Source organism: Dama dama, chromosome 33, assembly GCF_033118175.1.
Source record: "Dama dama isolate Ldn47 chromosome 33, ASM3311817v1, whole genome shotgun sequence".
In the NCBI taxonomy this organism is placed as follows: Eukaryota; Metazoa; Chordata; class Mammalia; order Artiodactyla; family Cervidae; genus Dama; species Dama dama.
This window is the reverse complement of record NC_083713.1, coordinates 27100907-27122630: the sequence shown is the minus strand read 5'-3', so window position 1 is coordinate 27122630 and position 21724 is coordinate 27100907. Positions and strand designations below refer to the sequence as shown.

The 21724-nt window shown below is 38.1% G+C and overlaps 1 protein-coding gene across 1 annotated transcript in view; it reads left to right on the top strand.

Annotated features, from left to right (window-relative positions):
• The first annotated feature begins 241 nt into the window (after positions 1 to 241).
• PDK1 (pyruvate dehydrogenase kinase 1) overlaps positions 242 to 21724 on the top strand; it is a 44581-nt gene continuing 23098 nt past the window's right edge. The window contains exons 1-8 of the mRNA XM_061135758.1: positions 242 to 443; positions 2204 to 2345; positions 5006 to 5077; positions 7621 to 7805; positions 8106 to 8201; positions 9213 to 9290; positions 10969 to 11045; positions 12841 to 12939. Of these exons, the coding sequence (XP_060991741.1) occupies positions 242 to 443; positions 2204 to 2345; positions 5006 to 5077; positions 7621 to 7805; positions 8106 to 8201; positions 9213 to 9290; positions 10969 to 11045; positions 12841 to 12939 (951 nt within the window). The remainder of the gene's footprint in view (positions 444 to 2203; positions 2346 to 5005; positions 5078 to 7620; positions 7806 to 8105; positions 8202 to 9212; positions 9291 to 10968; positions 11046 to 12840; positions 12940 to 21724) is intronic.

Below are 21724 nucleotides of genomic sequence, written 5' to 3'. Positions count from 1 at the left end.
CCCGCGGCGCGGGGGGCGGGACTTTGACTCGGGGGCGGTCCGCACGCGATCCCCGCCTCTGTCTCCGCCTCCTTCCCCTCCCCGGGCCCCGCCCAGCGGGCTCCGGCAAGGGGGGCGGTGGCCGCGGCGGTGACAGCCGCTCCCCGCCCCCGAGGCCGCCACGTCCCTCACGTACCACCCGGCCGAACGGCGGAGCGGCGACCTGGCGCCCGGGGCTCCGGCTGCTCCGGCGCGGCTCGGCATGAGGCTAGCGCGGCTGCTTCGCGGAGCCACCTCGGCCGGCCCGGGCCCCGGGCTGCGCGCCGCCGGCCCTAGCGTCAGCCGCAGCCTCACCTCGGACTCGGGCTCCGGCCCGGCGCCCGAACGCGGCGTTCCCGGCCAAGTGGACTTCTACGCGCGCTTCTCGCCATCCCCCCTCTCCATGAAGCAGTTCCTGGACTTCGGTGAGTGGGGCCCGGGCTTCGGGCCTTCCTGCGTAACCCCAGCCTGGAGCTGCGGCCGCTAACCCGGCCCGGGCCCGGCCCGCGCGGGTGCCCTCCCGTCTCCGGCGCGCCCCCTTCCTCAACGTCTCTCCGCCGGCGCTTCGGACGCCACCTCGGTCCCTCGCGGACGGATCCCTCTGCTCAGGTGCAGGCGTCCGCGCCCCCGAGAGATAACTGGGAGAGTGTGCCTTTTTCCCGTGTATTGTTGAAAAACAAGCCTGGGGCCCGAGCTGCTTTTCAGCGCACGTGTGCACCTCCGCGCTCACAGCCAGGCCCTTTCGGAAGAGCCCAGCCCGAGAGAGAGGAGAGTGTGCTGACACCTCCGGGAGTCGCGTTCAGGTTCTGCAGAGTGCTGATAAATGCTCAGTTTTGCATATGATGATTACATAAAAGTGGCGTGCTGATAGGGGAAGCAGGTTCTGACTGGCCCGGTGTTTCATAGAATGTTTTCCTTGCCACTGGCTTAAGCGTTTCCACCAACCGTGCAATTCATTCCGTCAACAACAGTCCTCAGCACGTGTAAAGTGCATGAGTACAGTATGCTGTGGGGTTTGTTTACCACAGTGATTCTCCACTTTCCTCTTTCTCAGATGAGTGCTTCCTGGTTTTCTCTAGAAAAGATGCAGATGAATTGCGAAGTCAGGCATTTAACTTTGACTTATAGCGGGGCGCTAAGGTGAAATGGGAAAACTAATCAAGTCAAAATTTCGAAGAGACAAGAGTTATCTTCTGCATTGTGAGTGTGGTTTGGTCACCAACGGATCACGAGTGGCTTGAAAGATAGCAGCGTAGTTAGCCACTTAATCTTAAACTTGTGGTTTACAGTGTCGATTTTGTTTGGCTCAAAGCTCTTGGTTTTTGTTTTTACCTTAAAATGACTAGTGTTATTAAGAGGGTGAATTTGACCCCTTTCCCAAGTATGCCATTAAACTTCCACAAGAAAATGTTTTTTTTTAATACGATTATTCCTATTGACAATCTAGTTTTTGCTATGGTTGTCTCTTGCTAAAAGAGCAAATCAGTGAGTTTAAAATTCATCACTGAAGTAACATGACTTTTTAGTTTACCTTTAAGTGGAACTGCTTGCCAAACGCGATTCTACAGCTGTTCTGCTTAGCATCTTGAGTAGGAATGGAGGAAGGAGCAGATTGCTTTCCAGGAATCAGACAATTGAATAGAACCTACGGGGAAGAAGCTTGAAGATGATGACAGAGCAGGCATTGGCAGCTTTTGCTTTCTGTTGCCGGAAAGACTCCTCTTCATTTACTGTTTGCTTATGGCAATTAGTATAGTGGTTCTACCTGGACTCAATGAATCTTCTCAAGAACATGTCAAAATTTCCACTGTTTCTTAGACAGGTTTTTCTCATAAACCTAGAGTTAGGAAACAAGTTTTTAAAATGATAGCAGCAACAGGTTATAGAGGATAGGCTTTTTACAGGTCCTACGTTAATCAAACTGTGCCTTGCTCAGACTTGCCTAGGTTGTCTTAGTTCTAAGATGGGAGTTGTGAATAACGGAGACAGGAAAATAACCTCACTGATGCTCTACAGTGTGGATGGAAGGTGGTTCAGGATGTCGCACAGCCCTAGAGACTGGACTGTCTTGTCCCATGCTCCTCTTGCCTTGTCATTATGGTGATGATATCACTTGCCAAATAACTCTGCATTTCTCTGCCTTATGGCTTCCACTTACGGCTGTTCACACTGTATTTGGTTTCAGGATCTGTGAATGCTTGTGAAAAGACCTCATTTATGTTTCTGCGGCAAGAGCTGCCTGTGAGATTGGCAAATATAATGAAAGAAATAAGTCTTCTTCCAGATAATCTTCTCAGGACACCATCAGTTCAGTTGGTACAGAGCTGGTAAGATTCACTGTTCTTGTGTTTGCAGTTTAAGTGGAGTTGTAGACTTTACCCAAAGTTACAGCAAATTCTTCTTTACTCTTCAATGGTGTCTCAAGGTAGTAGCAGCATTCCTCCTCCTCTGTTTGGGTGTGTCTGGCCTGGTCACCTGAATCCTGGACTGTACTACTTTTTGGTTTTAAAAAAACAATCAGAAATGCACAGAAATACAGACACTATATTTGAGATTTGTGTTATTAAATCTCCAAGGATGTTATTTCATAATGTAATAAAAATATCTACCATAAGTTGATAGCTAGAGATGTATATACTTTACCTTTAATCACGTCAATAACCCTGCCCAGTAGGCATTCATTTTACAGATGAAGAAATGGAGGTACCTACAGATTAAGTCCTTTGCCTAAGGCAAAAACATTCATAGTAGAGCTGGGATTCAAACTCAGATTTGCTTGTTTCTACTGCTGTATGCTGAAGTCAGATTAATAAAATGTCTTAAAGGGTGTAAATATTTTTTATAAACTGAATTTATCTTATTGAAGTATATCTTAATAAATCACAAAAGTTAGAATATTTATTCTACCATTTAAAGACAATTAGAAGTTACTAGAATTGTGTAGAAACTATGATCTCCCTTCTAAAAAATGACAGTAGAGTTATTAAGGGTGTGCATGCATATGTGGCCACCTGTATACAGCCTTTCTTGTTAATGTTATTAAAAGTGTTATTCTGTTAACCACTATACATTTCAAACAAAACAGTTTGCCAGAGTTCAGTCTTCAATGGAAAAACTTAGTTGCAAGGCATTTCCCAATTATGATTTATGGAGATCCTAGCTTTCCTGTTGTAAGCATTATAATTATGGGAGAAGCTGATATAATGTCAACTTTTTAAAATAACTGAAAGAAATATGACTGCTCCATAAATGATAATCAGAGACTCTCCACTCCAAAAATGGAATAGTTAGAAATGTGATTTAAGTAAGAGACATTTGTTTAGGAACTCTGATGCAAGGAGGACAGATAATTTTCTATGGTGTTTTATTCCTTCTTTTTTAAAAAAATCATTAAAAGTAGAATATGTTACACTTTTAAAATATCTGTGCCTAACACATTGTAGATGTTGACAATTTAATGTCAAAAACTCTGCCTCTGTTCACTGGTGCTGAATTGAATCTTGAAGCCAGAGCTTCAGGTGAAGTAGAAAATAATAGCTTTATTGCTTTGCCAGGCAAAGGAGGACACAGCAGGATCTTGCCCTGAAAAACTGTGTGTCCCAAGCCGGGGATGTTTGGTGAGGAGTTTTATAGCAGTGGTTCAAGGGAGAGGTTGCTGATAATGATCAGGGTACAGGCAGGGCCTACAGGCCTTTAATCTGGCCTCAGGTGGTCTCCTGATGTGCTTCCTGAGATTATCAAACCTTCTCTGGAATGAAAAATGCTAATATCTTTCTTTTGTTTGGGCATTTTAGTGCTATCAAAGAATTCAAAGATGTGTATCTCTTGAGGTGAAACCGGACCGACTCCCAAGTCTGCACTATTGTTTCTTGGCTGCTTCTCCCTTGTCTCTGCATCCTTTCTCTTCCTTGATGAGCACCTGTTTGAACCTGCCCTTTGGACCTCAAGGAAGATCATGGAGACTGGAGTCTGTTGCCTACAAATATGAAATGGGGGCCAGGGAAAGGCTTCTGTGCCCAGGAGCCCCACAGGGTCCTGCTTGGTTTCAGTATCTTCTGAATATAATTGTTCTTGCCAGTGAAGAGTAAGGGTTAAGTCACAAGAGTAGACTCATAATCACTAGACTTTGGAATGCCTTGGCATGCAGTAGGGCATATTGTTTGTCAGAAACAACTTTCCAAACCAACATGGAGATTTGCAGATTTTTAAAACACTTTCATTGCCCCTGGACACCTACTACAATATGGCAGCTGAAGGTCCAGCCAAAGCAGACCTTACACTAGAGGTCACTGACCGATAGGTGTTTTGGCTCTGGCCCTTCGCTGCCACTGTGCTCTGCATCATGACCTTCAGAGAGTCATTTGACTTTCCTCATTTTGCTCCTTTCCCAGGTCATTTGCTCCATTGTATTTTTAGGTAAATTAAAAATGTGCATTTTCATGACTTTTGTGTTTTTGTTCAGTTGTTTAGAAGAACCATGTGTTAGATTGTAGACTTTCAATAAGCATTTGCCGACTGGATGTAACATCTACAATTACGGTTTTAAAACAAAGACATTTAAGTTAGATTCTTAGACCAAGGTAAGCTGGCCTCCACATTTTACTGAGACTAAGGCAAGTTAAGTCATTTGCCCAAGATCACATAATTGTTGGTGACAGACTCAGTTCCCATGACCATCAGTATATTTATACTGTAATGTACAGTGGTAATTTTAAGAAACTTAAAAACTACTTAGAGTAGAGAACTGAAAAAAGAAATAGGAGATTCTTAAATCAAATTTAACCTAAGCTTTTAGGAGAAAATGTACCTTCTAATTACTGTCAGGCACTTTGCTTGAATGTGAATGGGTATACAGATCTCACTTCAATCATAATTTGCTAAAAATTAACAGTAAAGAAATGTTTAAAATGCCACTTGATCATTTTCATAATATCGGACTTTCAAAATATAAAAGAACAACCTTACAAGGGGTTGATTTACATTTTAGGTATATCCAGAGTCTTCAAGAGCTTCTTGAGTTTAAGGACAAAAGTGCTGAAGATGCTAAAACTATTTATGAGTAAGTACAGTTGTTTTGCCTTATTTGGACATCACATAAAACATCATCATATACTCTTTGAATATCATATAAAAATGTAAATGTATTGCTATTGGATCATTTTAGGGAAATTGATTAACTTTTGGCTTTTTGCTACTTTAGAACATATGATGGTATATGTGTCTGTCGCAGTTCATACAGGCCAGCCAGGTAACATAAATTCAGAAATTGGACTGGGCATAAGAAAAGCTTCATGTTTCTCTTCACTCGAGTGTAAAGAAAGATGCAGTTCAAATGTGGTGATCAGGGGAAATCTTGATGTGGTCTCAGGGCCACTTGGATGGTAGGAGACTGGTGAAGACTTGGCGACGAGTGCGTGCTTCTGAAGGACAGCCTCAGCTCTACTGACCATTGCCGAGCAAAAACACTGCCCAGATCACGTGATGTGTGTGTGTGTCTTGCGGGGGGTGGGTATAAGAAAAGCTGCAAATCTAGTTATTTTTGTTTTTTTAAGTTAGATTTCCTAATTTTGAAAGATTGGAAACTAAACTTTCAACAAACACTGAAGGCCTGCAGGACAAAAACTTGTCTCTAGTTTATGACCTGTGGTCTGCAAGACAATGTAAGTAATGTGACCTATTAATAATCAGCATACCAGGACTAATAAGCCCCATAGTCCTCTAAGGCAAGTTACCTGCTTATTCCAGTGAATGTTGCTCAGAACTTAAAGACTGTCTCTGTTGTTTTCCTCCAAGTCCATTACACATTTTTTTTTTTTACTGTCTTTAAAGGTGATAGCAACATTTCACTTTTTAAACATGATTTTGGTCTGAAAATAACACCAAGAATTTGTGTAGGTATGCAGCAAAATTTACACAGATGATGTCATTTACTCTTTAAAATGACTCTACTGAAATAATGCTATCTGTACAAAAAGAGATACTATCTGTGCACAAAAAGTCTTAAAATAGCATTAGGCTCACATGGACAGCAAATGGATTTAGACCCATCCAGTCTTACTTAAAGGTAAATGTTATGCTGAAAAACCTTGTGAAAATAGTCATTCAGAGCTGAATTTTAAAAAAATAATGTGGGCAGCCAGATGGAATAATGTATTTTGGTTTTGACAAAAGAGAGAGATGTGAAATAAATGATTAAGAAGTGACTAGAAATGATGAATTGTTTTTGAGGAGTTTTGTTTGTATTTTGGATTAACAGTTTGGTTTTGAAACTAATTACAAACTAGGAATTCCAAAAATATTTTGAGCAATGAGACCATCATTGGAATAGGTTAATAGTAGTCAAGATGATGACTTCGAAGACTTTAAATGAGGAAGCAGTCATTTGGAAGTATGAGTTCTGATGGATATATTATTAGGTGGATTTTGTTACTTCACAACTAAGACTTGTTTCCTCTTTCATTTAGTTCTTTAAATTAGCCATGCAGTTCAGTTTACTTCAGTCGCTGGGCTGTGTCCAACTCTTTGTGACCCCATGGACTGCAGCACACCAGGCTTCCCTGTCCATCACCAACTCCCAGAGCTTGCTCAAACTCATGTCCATTGAGTCAGTGATGCCATCCAACCATCTTATCCTCTGTCGTCCCCTTGTCCTGCTGCCTTCAATCTTTACCAGCATCAGGGTCTTTTCCAGTGAGTTATTTCTTTGCATCAGGTGGCCAAAGTATTGGAGCTTCAGCTTTAGCATCAGTCCTTCCAAAGAATAGTCGGGACTGATTTCCTTTAGGATTGACTGGTTGGATCTCCTTGAAGTCCAAGGGACTCTCAAGAGTCTTCTCCAACACGACAGTTCAAAAGCGTCAATTCTTCAGCGCTCAGCCTTCTTTATGGTCCAGCTATCACATCCATACATGACTACTGGAAAAACCATAGTTTTGGCTAGACGGACGTCTGTTGGCAAAGCCATGCAGTAGTGTCTTCAAGCATCAGTGTCTTCAAATAACAGAAATAGAAGTGCTGGATGATTTGAAGATTTTTCTTTGAACACACAGTCACTTTTTCTTCTCCCATTTTTTTTAAACTCATAGAATGAATGGAATTAGAATCCCTTTCTACTTTTCTAAGTGGCCCTTTCTCTTTTTAACCTGGGGAATGGTTCCAAAACAGACAGCCTTTATTGGCTCATTCATCGTCATTCCTTACAGAGCACGTGTTCCCTGGAAGCAAGTGCTCTGTCTTCTCTTATGCTGACTGTGCCTGGATCCCATCCTCTTAGCAGGTGTTGAAATAATCTTAGTTGATGATGGTTAAAGAAAACCCTTCACATTTGGTAGGATTGTGTTTTGCGGCAGCCTTACTTTTAGGAGTTCCAAGAAAATAATTACATTTCACAAGTTTTATTTATTTTGGGGTTTCTTAACATCTCCATAGAGATGGTATGTTTTATGATCTGAAATTTACTTAAATAAGTGTAAGAAAACATGCCTTGATGCTGCTTTTACTGAATTAGGCATTTCTTGTCTAGTATAATTGGCTAAATTTAGATTTTAGTATCACATTCACTTGCCAAAATATTTGGCTGTTTTGACAGACAGGTTTGTTTAGCTTTACAGACACTGTGATACGGATCAGGAACCGACACAATGACGTGATACCCACAATGGCTGAAGGTGTGGTTGAATACAAGGAGAGCTTCGGGGTGGATCCTGTCACCAGCCAGAATGTTCAATATTTTTTGGATCGTTTCTACATGAGTCGAATTTCAATTAGAATGTTACTTAATCAGCACTGTAAGTGTCTGGAAGTCAAGAGAAGAAGCTAAATAATCTGTGTTGATATATTTTACATTTATTTAGAAAACTTCCTTTTAGGGAGAACATTTACTTTTACTTTTTTTTTTTTTATTAAGGAAAGCAAATAGACTACCATTGAAAGGTTTTTAAATTTATGTTTAATGTTATGTGAAATGTTTATGTTTTAAGGAAAATACTTGTTCTACTGTTTGGTACCAATTAGAGAAACAGTATTCAAATCCAGACAGCGACATTATGTATTTTAGCTTATTTTATTTGTTTTTTAATTTTTTATAGCTTTATTATTTGGTGGAAAAGGCAAAGGAAGCCTATCTCATCGCAAACACGTTGGAAGTATAAATCCAAACTGCAATGTGGTTGAAGTTATTAAAGGTAAATACATTTCTCCTTTCAGAAAGAATGCCAAAATCAAAATTGTTGAGTGTTTTTTCTTGCTATTAAAACAGTTATTTGAATCATGAGATAAAATGATATAACCCATGCATGGGTTTAAAAATGACTTTATAATGCTAATTGTGCACTGTGTGTAGGATGAATGTTTTGTTGATACCATGCTTTATTAGGCAAAAGGTGGTGATATTATGAGGGTATCTATTTGACTTCAAAATATTTCCTTATTCCCTCCTAATTCCCTATATTGAAGCCATAATTCATAATAGTTTGGCTTGTATCTTGCCACAGCTTTTTCTGTTTGTACCATGTATGCTTGTGCACACACATAATTGTTGGTCTTACATTGCTGTTTTTGGAACATAAGATACTTTGTGTATGTTTTTCTGTAAATTTACAAACATTGTGCCATGTGTAGTACATGTGGATATACACCAGGTTTTTGAATGATTGTTAGGGATGTATCAGAATGTATTAATCCATACTCCTATTGATGCATATTTCTGTTGTTATCACCAACAGTATTGCAGTAGACATCCTTATATATGTGCTGACTTTTGCTAGTATTTTAGAAGGCAGGATTTCTAGAATTAAAAATATTTAAAATGCATTTAAAATTTTATAACTCCAAAAATGTATCAAACAATGAATGAGAGTGAGTATTCCCTAAACCCTTACCAACTCTAAATTTTTATTACGTGTATTGGAAATAATTTCTTCAATCTGCTGGTTTTCTTTTTACTTTGTTATGGTGTCTTTTCCCATACAGACATTTGAAAATTTTTTTTGTAATCATATCTGTCACTTTTTGCTTTATATGGCCTTAGGTTTTGTCATGTCATATTTTAAAAAGACCTTCCCCAAACTAAGATTATTAAAGTATATTTTTTTTCTGTAGAAAGCTTTAAAATTTCATTTGTCTATCTATTATTGCCATCTTCATGAAGCAGAAGTAAATTTATTTAATGACTTTTTTGTTTTGATTCACACTAGATGGCTATGAAAATGCTAGGCGTCTGTGTGATTTGTATTATATTAACTCTCCCGAACTAGAACTTGAAGAACTAAATGGTAAGCCTGATGCCTTTTCCTTAATGATTAGTGTTATGATTACCTGAGAAGGAATGATAAGAAGTTAATTTGTTTTAATATAAAATAACTTCTTTATTGGATATGAAAGCTGAGGAAGAGAAATCAAGTTAAAAATATATGTATTTATGTGTTGGTACGTATATATGTATATTTTTTAATTTAGTTGGATTTTTTTCTGAAAGACATTTTGCCTTTTTCTTTCCCATTTTCATTATTTTAATTGATAATATTGATTCTTTGCTTATTTTTTATTTCCTGGCTAGTCACAGAAAAAAGTGATCCTTCTCTGGTGGCTCAGACGGTAAAGAATCTGCCTGCAATGCAGGAGACCCGGGTTTGATCCCTGGGTCAGGAAGACCCCTTGGAGAAGGGAATGGCTACCCACTCCAGTAGTCTTGCCTGGAGAATTCCATGGACAGAGGAGCCTGAGCCTGGTGGGCTACAGTCCATGGGGTCGCAAAGAGTCAGACACGACTGAGCGACTAATGCTTTCAAGAAAATTACATCTGACTTTTATACGTACTTCACTAATGTAAGGTTTACCCTTTAAGATTTCTACTTCCTGAGTTGTAAACCAACTTTTTATTGTCGAGGAAGTAAAAAGACTGGAGATGTAAAAGAAGAAAGAAAGATGTCCATCTGTTTGAGACTCTGATTATCTCTGATGGTCTTCTTTTGGACACAAAAGGTTTAGATGCCTTGGAAGGAGATTGATGAGTTCTCTGTTTTCCCTGGAGGTAGGGTAGTTTGATAGAGGGAGACAGTACCTCAGTTAAAATGACCCTGTAAAAAGAATAAAATTAAATAGGCTTCTGCTAAGTTGTATTCTGGACCTTAGAGTGGGAAGGCAGTGGAAGAAGTTGCCCCCTTGCAAATAGAGTTGCCTGGTTTTTCTAAAGCCATAATAGTACATTCAGTGAATAAGAACCACAAGGCACAAGTGATAGTTTGGGAACCTGAACTGCTGTGGGCCGTTTCCAGATGTACCATCTGTGATTCCAAGAGGCAGTTTATTCATTGGAGAGTCCAGCTTATTGGCTGAATAAGAATTCTGAGGTATGGCGACTCTTACGCCTTCACTGAAAGTTCTGGTTTGCTTATTATCTGTTCTCTCCCCCCAACTGGGCTCCTGTTAAACATGTTTGAATGTAGAATTAGTGGCCCTTGATAAGTCAATGCTAGTTCAAAGTTTTTATTTGAATCTATATGCACAGAAATGCCCAAAATAAAACAAAACATCCCACCTGAGTGAAACAATTAAAAAATGGCTTTTTAAAGAAAGAATGTATTTATGTGAGTTGGACCATGGAATTTAAAGACTTTAACACTTCTTTTTGGAAAGAAAAAGTTCTGACCGTAAGACTGAGTGTCTTAAACAGACTCAACCATCATAAACAAGAATGGGAGGATGGGTTCGTAGATGGTTATGCAGGATTGCAAGAGTGACTGCAGGACTCATGTTGTCACAGGCAGGTATAAATTGTGTGAGCCTGGCATTCAAACACAGATACAGTAAAGTAAAGGGTGTAGCCCTTCTCCCCCCAGTAGTACTGTCCTCCATAGTAAATGTTTTCTTTTCAGCACTACACAATATATTCTTTAAAATGCTTTAAGCACATCTCTCTGTACTTTCATATTTTTCTCTTCTGCTCTGTAGCAAAATCACCAGGACAGCCAATACAAGTGGTTTATGTACCATCCCATCTCTATCACATGGTGTTTGAACTTTTCAAGGTTTGTAACATAGTATTACATCACCTTTATCAGTCCTTTCCTAAGGTTAGGAATCTGCTTTGAAAGTTTAAATAGTCTACCAGGTTTTCCTCAGTTTCATTAAAAGATGCCGTTGGTGTTCAGCGTCATGGCACATCAAGGGAGATAAGCTGTTGATCAACACTGATGCCCTCAGTGTAGTGGTAAGCTCAGACCTGGGACTCAGAAAGACCTGAATTTGAATTCCAATTCAGCCACCTAAAATGTGTGTGACCTTGTGGAAGTCCCTCAACCCCAAGCCTCAGTTTCCTCCTCTGTCAAGCAAGGATAATACTATTATCCAGGTTGTTAGGAAGGTTGAGAATAACATCCTAAATATCTTATACAATGGCAGCACATTATGGGTGTTTGATACAATTTTATTTGTATTTTTACAAAGCAAAATGTTTAGAATGATTCTCCACCCCCAAAGGACCACAGTCCTACTATCATATGCATTGTTGTATGCATTTTTTTGGAGAAAGTCACTTACATTGACTTATGTGACTTCTGCTGTTATATTTGCTCTTTACAACAAATTTTGAAAACTAAATACAATTGTGCTAATAATGTTGAGAGGACATTTTTTCTCATCAGCATACCAAAGACAGTTGCTGGTAGACAGGAAAGTGGGTGATGAGGAGTATGGGTCCATGTGGCTGAAAATATTACCCCACATCAAGCCTGTAGTCTCTCTCAGTGTGATTACTATGTCTTCAGCCAGGAGCAGGTGGAAGAGAGAAGAGGTGGCTTTCAGCCTGATCATGAAAAAAGAAAAATACACTGAAGCATAGAAAAACTGGCTGACTGTCTTAGAATAGCAAAGATTGAAAAATGTTCTTGGTTCTAAGACAGCAAGAATGTATCTAATATCTTACAAAAACCTTTCTACCAAAGTGGTTAAATGAATAAACGATTTGCACTGAAAGGATTAAAAGTAATTTTTTCCTTGAAATTTCAGTCACCTAAAGATTTCGTTCCCTATGATGCTTAGTAAAAGAAATATTACCATATTATGTAATAGATTTTATATTATGTCGGTAATGCTTCCATCTGCAACCTGATCTTAAATGGCCTTCGGTAGAGAGGACAGAATCTCTTCCTCAGGAGACTCTGTCCTATTGGTGTTCCAGGGCTACACACTCCACGTGCAGTCCAGTCTTTTGCCTTTTAAACTGTATCTAGGTTTAGCAATTCCTGCTTCAATGCTACATGTCATGTGATTGCTTAGTGCTTATGCTCTGTTGACGTTGTGTACCCTGTATCCTTTAGGAATTGGTCAAAACTGTCTTACTGTGTAAATAAATGTTCTAGTTTCCAATTAGTAGTAAATTAGATTCATTTCTACATCATAATAAGACCTGCTATTAGTACTAAATGAAAAAATTGCTTTTTCTTAAAGCAATTTATGACAATTAAAATGGTTCTTTAAAATAGAGATGAGACTGTTTTCAAAAATAAGGTTTGCCCATTATCTACCAAATTATAAAAATATTTGGGTAGAATTTTCTGCTTTCATATGAAGCTAGCTAAAAATGTTGAGGTTCTGATTTTAGAAAATATGCAGAATTTAGTTGGGATTTTTACCTACCAAGTCCTCTAAAACTGACTTATTTTTTAGAAGTAGTTCTTTAAATTTAGTTATGACTTATGACTCTTAGGCATGTTTTCATTAAATTCTTTAAAAATACAAGGAGTGCATATTTACTTGAAAATTGTACTTAGTTTCTCTCTTTCTTTAAAGTTGTATTTTTAACGTAACCCTTATGTATTTCAGAATGCAATGAGAGCAACGATGGAGCATCATGCTGACAAAGGTGTTTATCCGCCTATTCAGGTCCACGTCACACTGGGTAAAGAGGATTTGACTGTGAAGGTAAGTGCTGTTTCTTTTAATTTTTAAAAATTAATGTACGGACATGTACATGTTTTCCAGAAGACATAATTTATTTCCAGAAGAAGAAATCCTGTTCCTAATAGATAATAAGCACATCGTTTCATTTATTTGGCAGGTTATGAAATTTCCCTTTGAGTCTGTTTCTGTTCTGACACTTCATCCAGGTGATTCAGGTTAAAGTAAACCCTGGAGATAGACAGTTTTGCATATTGATGTCTGTCCAGTTTGATATCTACTTTGATAAGTGAAATCTAAAATATTTGGGTATTTATAGTATTATGTAGATAGTACATAATTTCTCCTTTTTAAACAATGCTTTTAAATCTGCTTTTAAGTGTTTCATTTGATTTTCCTAACAGCTCTTCAGTAAGGGGCAAAGGTAATTTTATTCTCAATTTTACAGAAACTAGACACAGTGATTAGCTCATTATTAGATCGCGAATAAATGACACAGGACAGGATGTCAGTCCTGTGACCCCTGATAAGTTTCTGAGTCTTGTCCAACTCTTTGTGATGTCATGGACTCCTGTGTGCCAGGCTCCTTTGTCCTCCATTATCTCCCTGAGTTTGCTCAAATTCATGTTCATTGACCCTAGTCCCAGGCCTTTTCTACTACATTTTTCTTAGATAGCTCAGTTTCTTAGAGTATGATGATGTTTCTCTTTTTTAAATAATCATTTTAAATTTTGTATTGAATTAATAAATGCAGAGAGATGAAAATGAAATATGTCAGTTCCTTGCCGCTTGTAGGTCACCACTCAGAGACAGTCTTTTTGTTATTTCTCTTAGTATTGCTGTAGTTGAAAGACATTTTCTAATATTGCTGTTTATGAAATTAAAATTTTTTAAACAGCAAATATTGGCTTTTGGTTATGGTAGCTGAGGAGTGAGCTCTCTTAGAGCATCTCCCCTCTCAGTTACCTAGCCTCAGTTGCCATTTTCCCAGTATTTAAGTTCATACATGGAATTCCAGACTAGAAATAATCATCTTTCAGGGATTTTGAAGATATCTAGTGTTCTTTTTTTTTAAAATACACAATTCGGTGGGTTTTGGTGTGTTCACAAAGTTGTGTAACCATACCACTGTTTAATTTCAGAACATTTTCCTCACTCCCAAGAAAAAACCAGTGCTCATTAACAGTCACTTCTCATTTCTCCCTCTCCCCACCCTTTGGCAACCACTAATCCATTTCCTGTGTACGGACTTCCCTGTTTTGGACACTTCATAAAAATTCAGTCATACAATATGTAGTCTTTTGTGACTGACTTCTTTCACTCAATATAATGTTATAGCATGTATTCATTCATTTTTTTGTTATTATAAATAATACTGCCATTTGTGTACAAGTGAACATTGGTTTTCGGGTCTCTTATGTATATACCTAAAAGCTGAATTGTTTATAGGTAACTCTGTTTAACTTATGAGGAATACCAAACTCATTTTAAAAGTGACTGTACCAATTCACATTTCCATCAGTAATGAATGAAGGTAGCAATTTTTCTACATCCTTACCAACATTTGTTATTGTCAGTCTTTTTTTTTTTTTTTTTGGTCAGTCTTTTTGATTGTAGCTATCCTATTAGATTATAGCCATTCTGATTCTAATATGGTATTTTTTTTTAAAGAAGTGTCAATTAAGATCCTTTGCTCAGTTTTTAAGTAGGTTGCCTTTTTATTGTTGAATTGTAAGAGTTTTCTCCATTTGTTTATTTTCTATTGTTGATACTAGTCCCTGATGAGATATATGATTTGCCAGTGTTCTCCCATTCCATGGCTTACCTTTTCACTTTCTTGAGTGTTCTTTGAAACACAAAGGTTTTAATCTTGAAGAATTTTAATTATTCTGTTTTTTTCATTTATTGCTCGTGCTTTTAGTGTCACATGTAGGAGGCCATTGCCTAATTCAGAAGTCACAATAATATATGCCTTTCTTTGTTTCTAAGAGTTTTAAAGTTTTAGTTCTTACATTTAGGTCTTTGATCCATTTTGAGTTAATTTTTGTAAATGATTTGAGGTAGGGACTCCAGTTTCATTCTTTTGCCTGTAGATAATCTGGTTGTCCCAGTACCATTTGTAAAAAGGCTACTTTTTCTCATTCTAATTTTCTTGTCATCATTGTCAAAATTCAATTGCTTATAAATATATAGGTTTATTTCTTGATTTTCAATTCTATCCCATTGGTCTGCATATCTCTCCTTAGGAACATTTTGATTATTATTTCTTGGTTGTAAATTTTGAAATTGGCAAATGTGATTCCTCAAATTTTGTTGTTCTCTTTCAACGTTTTTTGACTATTGTGGGTTCCACGCATTTTCATTAGAATTTTAGTATCAGTGTTTCAGATTTTGCAAAAAAACGTTAGCTTGAGTTTTTATGGGGATCAAGTTCAATGTTTAAATCAAGTAAGTCTTCCAGTTTGTGAACAACAGGATGTATTTCCACTTATTTAAATCTCCTTTTTCAACAATGTTTTCTGATTTTCAGTGCACAAGTCTTATACTTCATCTATTAAGTTTATTCTCAGATATTTCATTCTTTTGGGGGCTTTTTAAGTGGAATTGTTTTCTTAATTTTTGGATTATATATTGCAAGTATATAGGCATATAATTGATTTTTGTGTATTGATCTTGTATCTTGCAACCTAGCCAAAGTCATTTATAAGTTCTTATAATATTTTTTGTGAATGCCTTAGGATTTTCTCTATATAAGACCATGTCATCTGCAAATGGAGATAATTTTACTTCTTCCTTTCCAATCTGATTTTTTTTTCCCTTGCCTAATTGGTGTGGCTAGAACCTCCAGTGCGATGCTGAATAGAACTGGTATCCTTTTCTTTTGCTGGTCTTAGGAGAACTTTTAGTCTTTTTTTTCTTTCTTCCATGTTTATTTTTGTTGTTCAGTCACTAAATCATGTCCAACTCTTTGATATAATGAGCTATTTTTTTATTATACCATTAAGAACAAACATTTATTTACTTATTCAACTGAATTCATTAAGATTTGATCTGGACTTAATAACGCTCTCAACTACTTATTTATTTCCTGGCTTTGGGCACATTTTAGACACCACCCTTATAGCAGAAAATGAAGAATAACTAAAGAACCTCTTGATAAAGTGAAAGAGGAGAGTGAAAAAGTTGGCTTAAAACTCAACGTTCAGAAAACCAGGATCATGGGCATCTGGTCCCATCACTTCAAGGCAAATAGATGGGGAAACAATGGAAACAGTGAGAGACTATTCTTTTTGGCTCCAAAATCACTGCAGGTGGTGACTGCAACCATGAAATTAAGACACTTGCTCCTTGAAAGAAAAGCTATGACTAACCTAGACAGCATATTGAAAAGCAGAGACATTACTTTGCCAACAAAGGTCCGTCTAGTCAAAGCTATGGTTTTTCCAGTAGTCATGTATGAATGTGAGAGTTGGACCATAAAGAAAGCTGAGCACTGAATAATTGATGCTTTTGAACTGTTGGAGAAAATTCTTGAGAGTCCATTGGACAGCAAGGAGACCCAACCAGTCCATCCTAAAGGAAATCAGTCCTGAATATTCATTGGAAGGACTGATGCTGAAGCTGAAGCTCCAACACTTTGGCTACCTGATGCAAAGAACTGACTCATTGGAAAAGACCCTGATGCTAGAAAAGATTGAAGGCGGGAGGAGAGGAGAATGACAGAAGATGAGATGGTTGGATGGCATCACCGACTTAATGGACATGAGTTTGAGTAAACTCCGGGAGTTGGTGATGGACGGGAAAGCCTGGTGTGCTGCAGTCCATTGGGTCACAAAGAGTTGGACACAACTGAGTGACTGAACTGAACTGATGCATACAACTAGCGCTTTCCAGGTGGCGCTAGTACAAAGAACTTGCCTGCCAGTGCAGGAGACTGAGAGACTCCCATTTGATCCCTGGGTAGGGAGGATCCCCTGGAGGAGGAAATGGCAACCTGCTCCAGTATTCTTGCCTGGAAAATTCCATGGACAGAGGAGCCTGGATGGCTACAGTCCATGAGGTCGCCAAGAGTTGGACACAACTGAACGACTGAACACACAGCACATATATACAAGTTACGTTTTCTTCTTTAAAAGTGAAAGCTTTCAGTCTTTCATCATTAAGTGTGATATCAGCTGTGGGTTTTTCATAAATACTGTTCATCAGGTTGAGAAAGCTTACCTTCATTCCTAGTTTGTTAAGTATATATCATGAAACTGGCTTTCCTGACTCAGTGGTGAAGAATCCGCCTGCCAATGCAAGAGACATGAGTTTGATCTATGGGCTAGGAAGATCTCATGGATAGGAAATGGCAACCCACTCCAGTATTCTCACTGGGAAATACCATGGACAGAGGAACCTGGTGGGCTACCATCCATGGGGTCACAAAAGAGTCAGGCAGGACTTAGTGACTAAACAACAACTATAGCAGTATCATGAGAAGATGTTGGATTTTATCAGATGCCTTCTCTGGGTAGATTGAGATGATTATTTGGTGTTTGTTCTGAAGTCTACCAGTTGGTGTATTAGAATGATTGATTTTTATGTGTTGAACCAACCATGCCTTTTGGGGCTAGGCCTCACTTTTTACATTTTTTTGAGGATTTTTGCACTGATATTTATAAGGGATATTTATCGGTATGTAGTTTCTTGTGATATCTTTGCCTGCTTTTGATAACAGGTAAAACTGGCCTTCTTGAATAAGTTGAGAAGTGCTCCCTCCTTGTCTGTATTTTAGAAGGTTTTGAAGGATTTGTATTGATTCTTTAAATGTTTGGTAGAATCCACCAGTGAAGCCATTTGGGCCTTTTCTTTTCTTTGTGAGAAGAGTTTTGATTATCAATTCAGTCTCTTCATTAGATATACATCTATTCAGCTATTCTGTTTCTTTCTGAGTTACTTTCTGTAGTTTGTCTAAGAATTTATCTATTTCACCTGGGTTTTCTTATTTATTGGTATACATACAGTTGTTGATGGTTTTCCATCATAATCCCTTTTATTTTCTGTAATTTTGGTAGTTTTTGTTGTTCAGTCACCAAGTCATGTTCAACTCTTCATTTCCCCATGGACTGCAGCACACCAGGCTTCCCTGTCCCTCATCATCTCCTGGAGTATGCCCAAGTTCATGTCCACTGAGTCAGTGATGCCATCCAACCATCTCATCCTCTGTTACCCTCTTCTCCTCCTGCCTTCAATCTTTTCCAGCATCAGGATCTTTTCCGAGTCAACTGTTCACATCAGGTGGCCAAAGAATTGGAGCTTCAGCTTCAGCATCAGTCCTTCCAATGAATATTCAGAGTTGATTTCCTTTAAGATTGACTGGTTTGATCTCCATGCTTTCCAAGGGACTCTCAAGAGTCTTCTCCAGCACCACAATTCAAAAGCATCAATTAATCAGCACTTTACCTTCTTTATTGTCCAGCTCTCACATCCATACCTGACTGCTGGAAAGAACATAGCCTTGACTGTACAGACCTTTGTCAGCAAAGTGATATCTTTGCTTTTTAACACACTGTCTAGGTTTCTCATAGCTTTCCTGTTTGGAAGGAATCATCTTCTAATTTCATGGCTACAGTCACCATCCACGGTGAATTTAGAGCCCAAGAAAGAGGAAATCAGTCTCTGCTTCCACCTTTTCCCCTTCTATTTGCCATGAAGTAATGGGACCAGATGCCATGATCTTCAGTTCAGTTCAGTCGCTCAGTCGTGTCTGACTCTTTGCGACCCCACAGACTGCAGCACGCGATGCCTCTCTGTCCATCACCAACTCCTGGAGTTTACTCAAACTCATGCCCATTGAGTCGGTGATGCTACCTACCCAACCATCTCATCCTCTGTTGTCCCCTTCTTCTCCCACCTTCAATCTTTCCCAGCATCAGGATCTTTTCAAATGAGTCAGTTCTTCTCATCAGGTGACCAAAGTATTGGAGTTTCAGCTTCAACATCAGTCCTTCCAGTGAATATTCAGGACTGATTTCCTTTAGGGTGGACTGGTTGGATCTCCTTGCAGTCCAAGGGACTCTCAAGAGTCTTCTCCAACACCAAAGTCACATGCATGGGATCTTTTGAGGGAGGCCATGATCTTAGATTTTTTTTAGTATTGAGTTTTAAGCTGGATTTTTCCCTGTCCTTCACCCTCATCTAGAGACTCTTTAGTTCCTCTTCGCTTTCTGCCATTAAGTGGTATCATTTGCATATCTGAGGTTGTTGATATTTCTCTTGGCAATCTTGATTCCAGCTTGTAACTCATCCAGCCCAGCATTTCACATAATATGCTCTGTGTATAAGTTAAGCAAACAGGGTGACAAGACCTTTGTGATACTCCTTTCTCAATCCTGAATCAGTCAGTTGTCCCCTGTCTGGTTCTAACTTAGACTTCTTGAACTGTATACAGGTTTCTCAAGAGACAGGTGAAGTGGTCTGGTATTCTCATCTCTTTAAAAGTTTTCCACAGTTCGTTATGATCCACACAGTCAAAGGCTTTAGCAAAGTCGATGAAACATAGGCAGATGTTTTTCTGGAATTCCCTTGCTTGTTCTATAATCCAGTGAATGTTTGATCTCTGGTTCCTCTGCCTTTTCTAAACCCAGCTTGAACATCTGGAAGTGCTCGTTTCATGTAACGCCGCAGCCTAGCTTGGTGGATTTTGAGCATAACCTTACTAGCATGGGGGGCTTCTTTGGTGGCTCAGATGGTAAAGAATCTGCCTGCAATGCAGGAGACCCAGGTTTGCTCCCTAGGTCAGGAAGATCCCCTGGAGAAGGGCATGGCAACCCACTCCAGTATTCTTGCCTGGAGAATTTCATGGACAGGGGAACCTGGTGAACCTGTAGTCCATGAGGTCACACAGATTCATATACACACATACACACCCTTACTTTTGATTAGCTGAACTAAAATTTTGTCAATTTTGTTAATGTTTTCAAAAAGCCCCCTTTGGTTTCATTGAATTTTTCTCTGTTGTTTTTCTCTTCTTGATATCATTAATTTTACCTTTATTATTTTTTTGTCTGCTTTGTAGTTTGTTCTTTTTTAGTATCTTAAGTTGGAAATTTAAGTTGATGATTTGAGTCATTTTACAGCTATAAATTCCCTTTAGCACTGTGTTTTCTCTATCCCATAAATTTTTTATGTTGTGCTTTTGTTTTTATTCATCTCAAAGTATTTTATGATTTCCTTGTGATTTCTTCTTGATGAACTCATTGATTGTTTAGGATTGTGTGTTTAATTTCCACATGATGTGCCAGTGCTCCACATTTTGTTTTGTTATTGATTTCCAGTTTCATTTCATTGTGCAGAAATATAGTTTGTATGAATTCAGTCCTTTTACATTTATTAAGACTTATTTTGTGACTTAACATATGGTTTATCCTGGAGAATGTTCCATGTGTACTTGAGAAAAATGTGTATTTTGTTTTTGTTGGATGAAGTGTTCTGTACATAGCTATTAGGCCTAGTTTGTTTACTGTTATTCAGATCTTCTGTTTCCTTGTTTATCTTCTATTCGGCACACCCATAATTTAAAGTGGGGTATTGACATTTCCAACTATTAGTGTTGAATTGTCTACTTCTCCCTGTAATTCTGTCAATTTTTGCTTTGCATATTTTGGAGCTCAGTTGTTAAGTGTATGCATGTTTATAATTTTATGTTTTCTTGATGTATTGATCTCTTATCCTTGTAAAATGTCTTTCCTTATTTTTATCAACAATTTTTCTCTTCAGGTATATTCTGTCTGATAACCATCTCAACTCTCATTTGATTTCTGGTTTCATGGTGTCTATTTTTCCATATTTTTCCTTTGAACCTTTTTTGTGTCATTGAATCTAAAGTGTGTCTCTTATAAACATCATATGGTTTCATCACCTTTTAATCCATCTTGCCAGTGTCCTCCTTTTAAATGTTCAAGTAACATACATTTAACATAATTATTGTTAATCTAGAATTTACATTTTGCCATTTTGTCCTTTTTTGTTGATATATCTCATGTCTTTTTTGGTCCTTTATTTCACCATTACTGCTACTCTTTTTGGTTAGAATAATATTTCCTAGTATATCATTTTAATTTCCTCTTGGTTTTTAATTATATTTGAGTTATTTTCTTAGTAGTTGTCCTGAGATTATAATTAACATGTTAATTTATAACAGTTTAGTTCAGATTATATACTAACTTAATTTTAATAGTATACACAAACTTTGATCCTAGATAGGTCTGTTCCCTCACCCTCCCCATCACTGGGTTGTTATCGTCATATAACATATGTCATTATACATTGTATGCTCATCTACGCAGGTTTATAATTATTGCCCTATAGAATTTACCTTTTAATTAATACTGGAGAAAAAAGTTAAGAGCAAAAAAATACACTTAAACTATTCTTTATATTTATCTGTGTGGTTACCTTTCCTGGTGCTCTTTATTTATTCATGTGGATTTGATTTACTGTGTAGTATTCTTTCATTTTAGGCTTAAGGACTCCCTTTAGCATTTCTTAATGGGAGAGTTCTACCAATGATGAACTTTCAGTTTTTGCTTATCTGAGAATGTCTCAATTTATTCTTCATTTTTGAAGGATAATTTTACTGGCTATGGAATTTTTGTTTGATAGGCTTTAGCTTTCTATATTCATTTCTTTGAATATGTTAATCCTTCTACTCCACCATCTTGAAGGAGGCATCACTACGAACAAAGTTAGTGGAGGTGATGGAATTCCAGCTGAGCTATTTCAAATCCTGAAAGGTGGTGCTGTTAAAGTGCCGCACTCAATATGC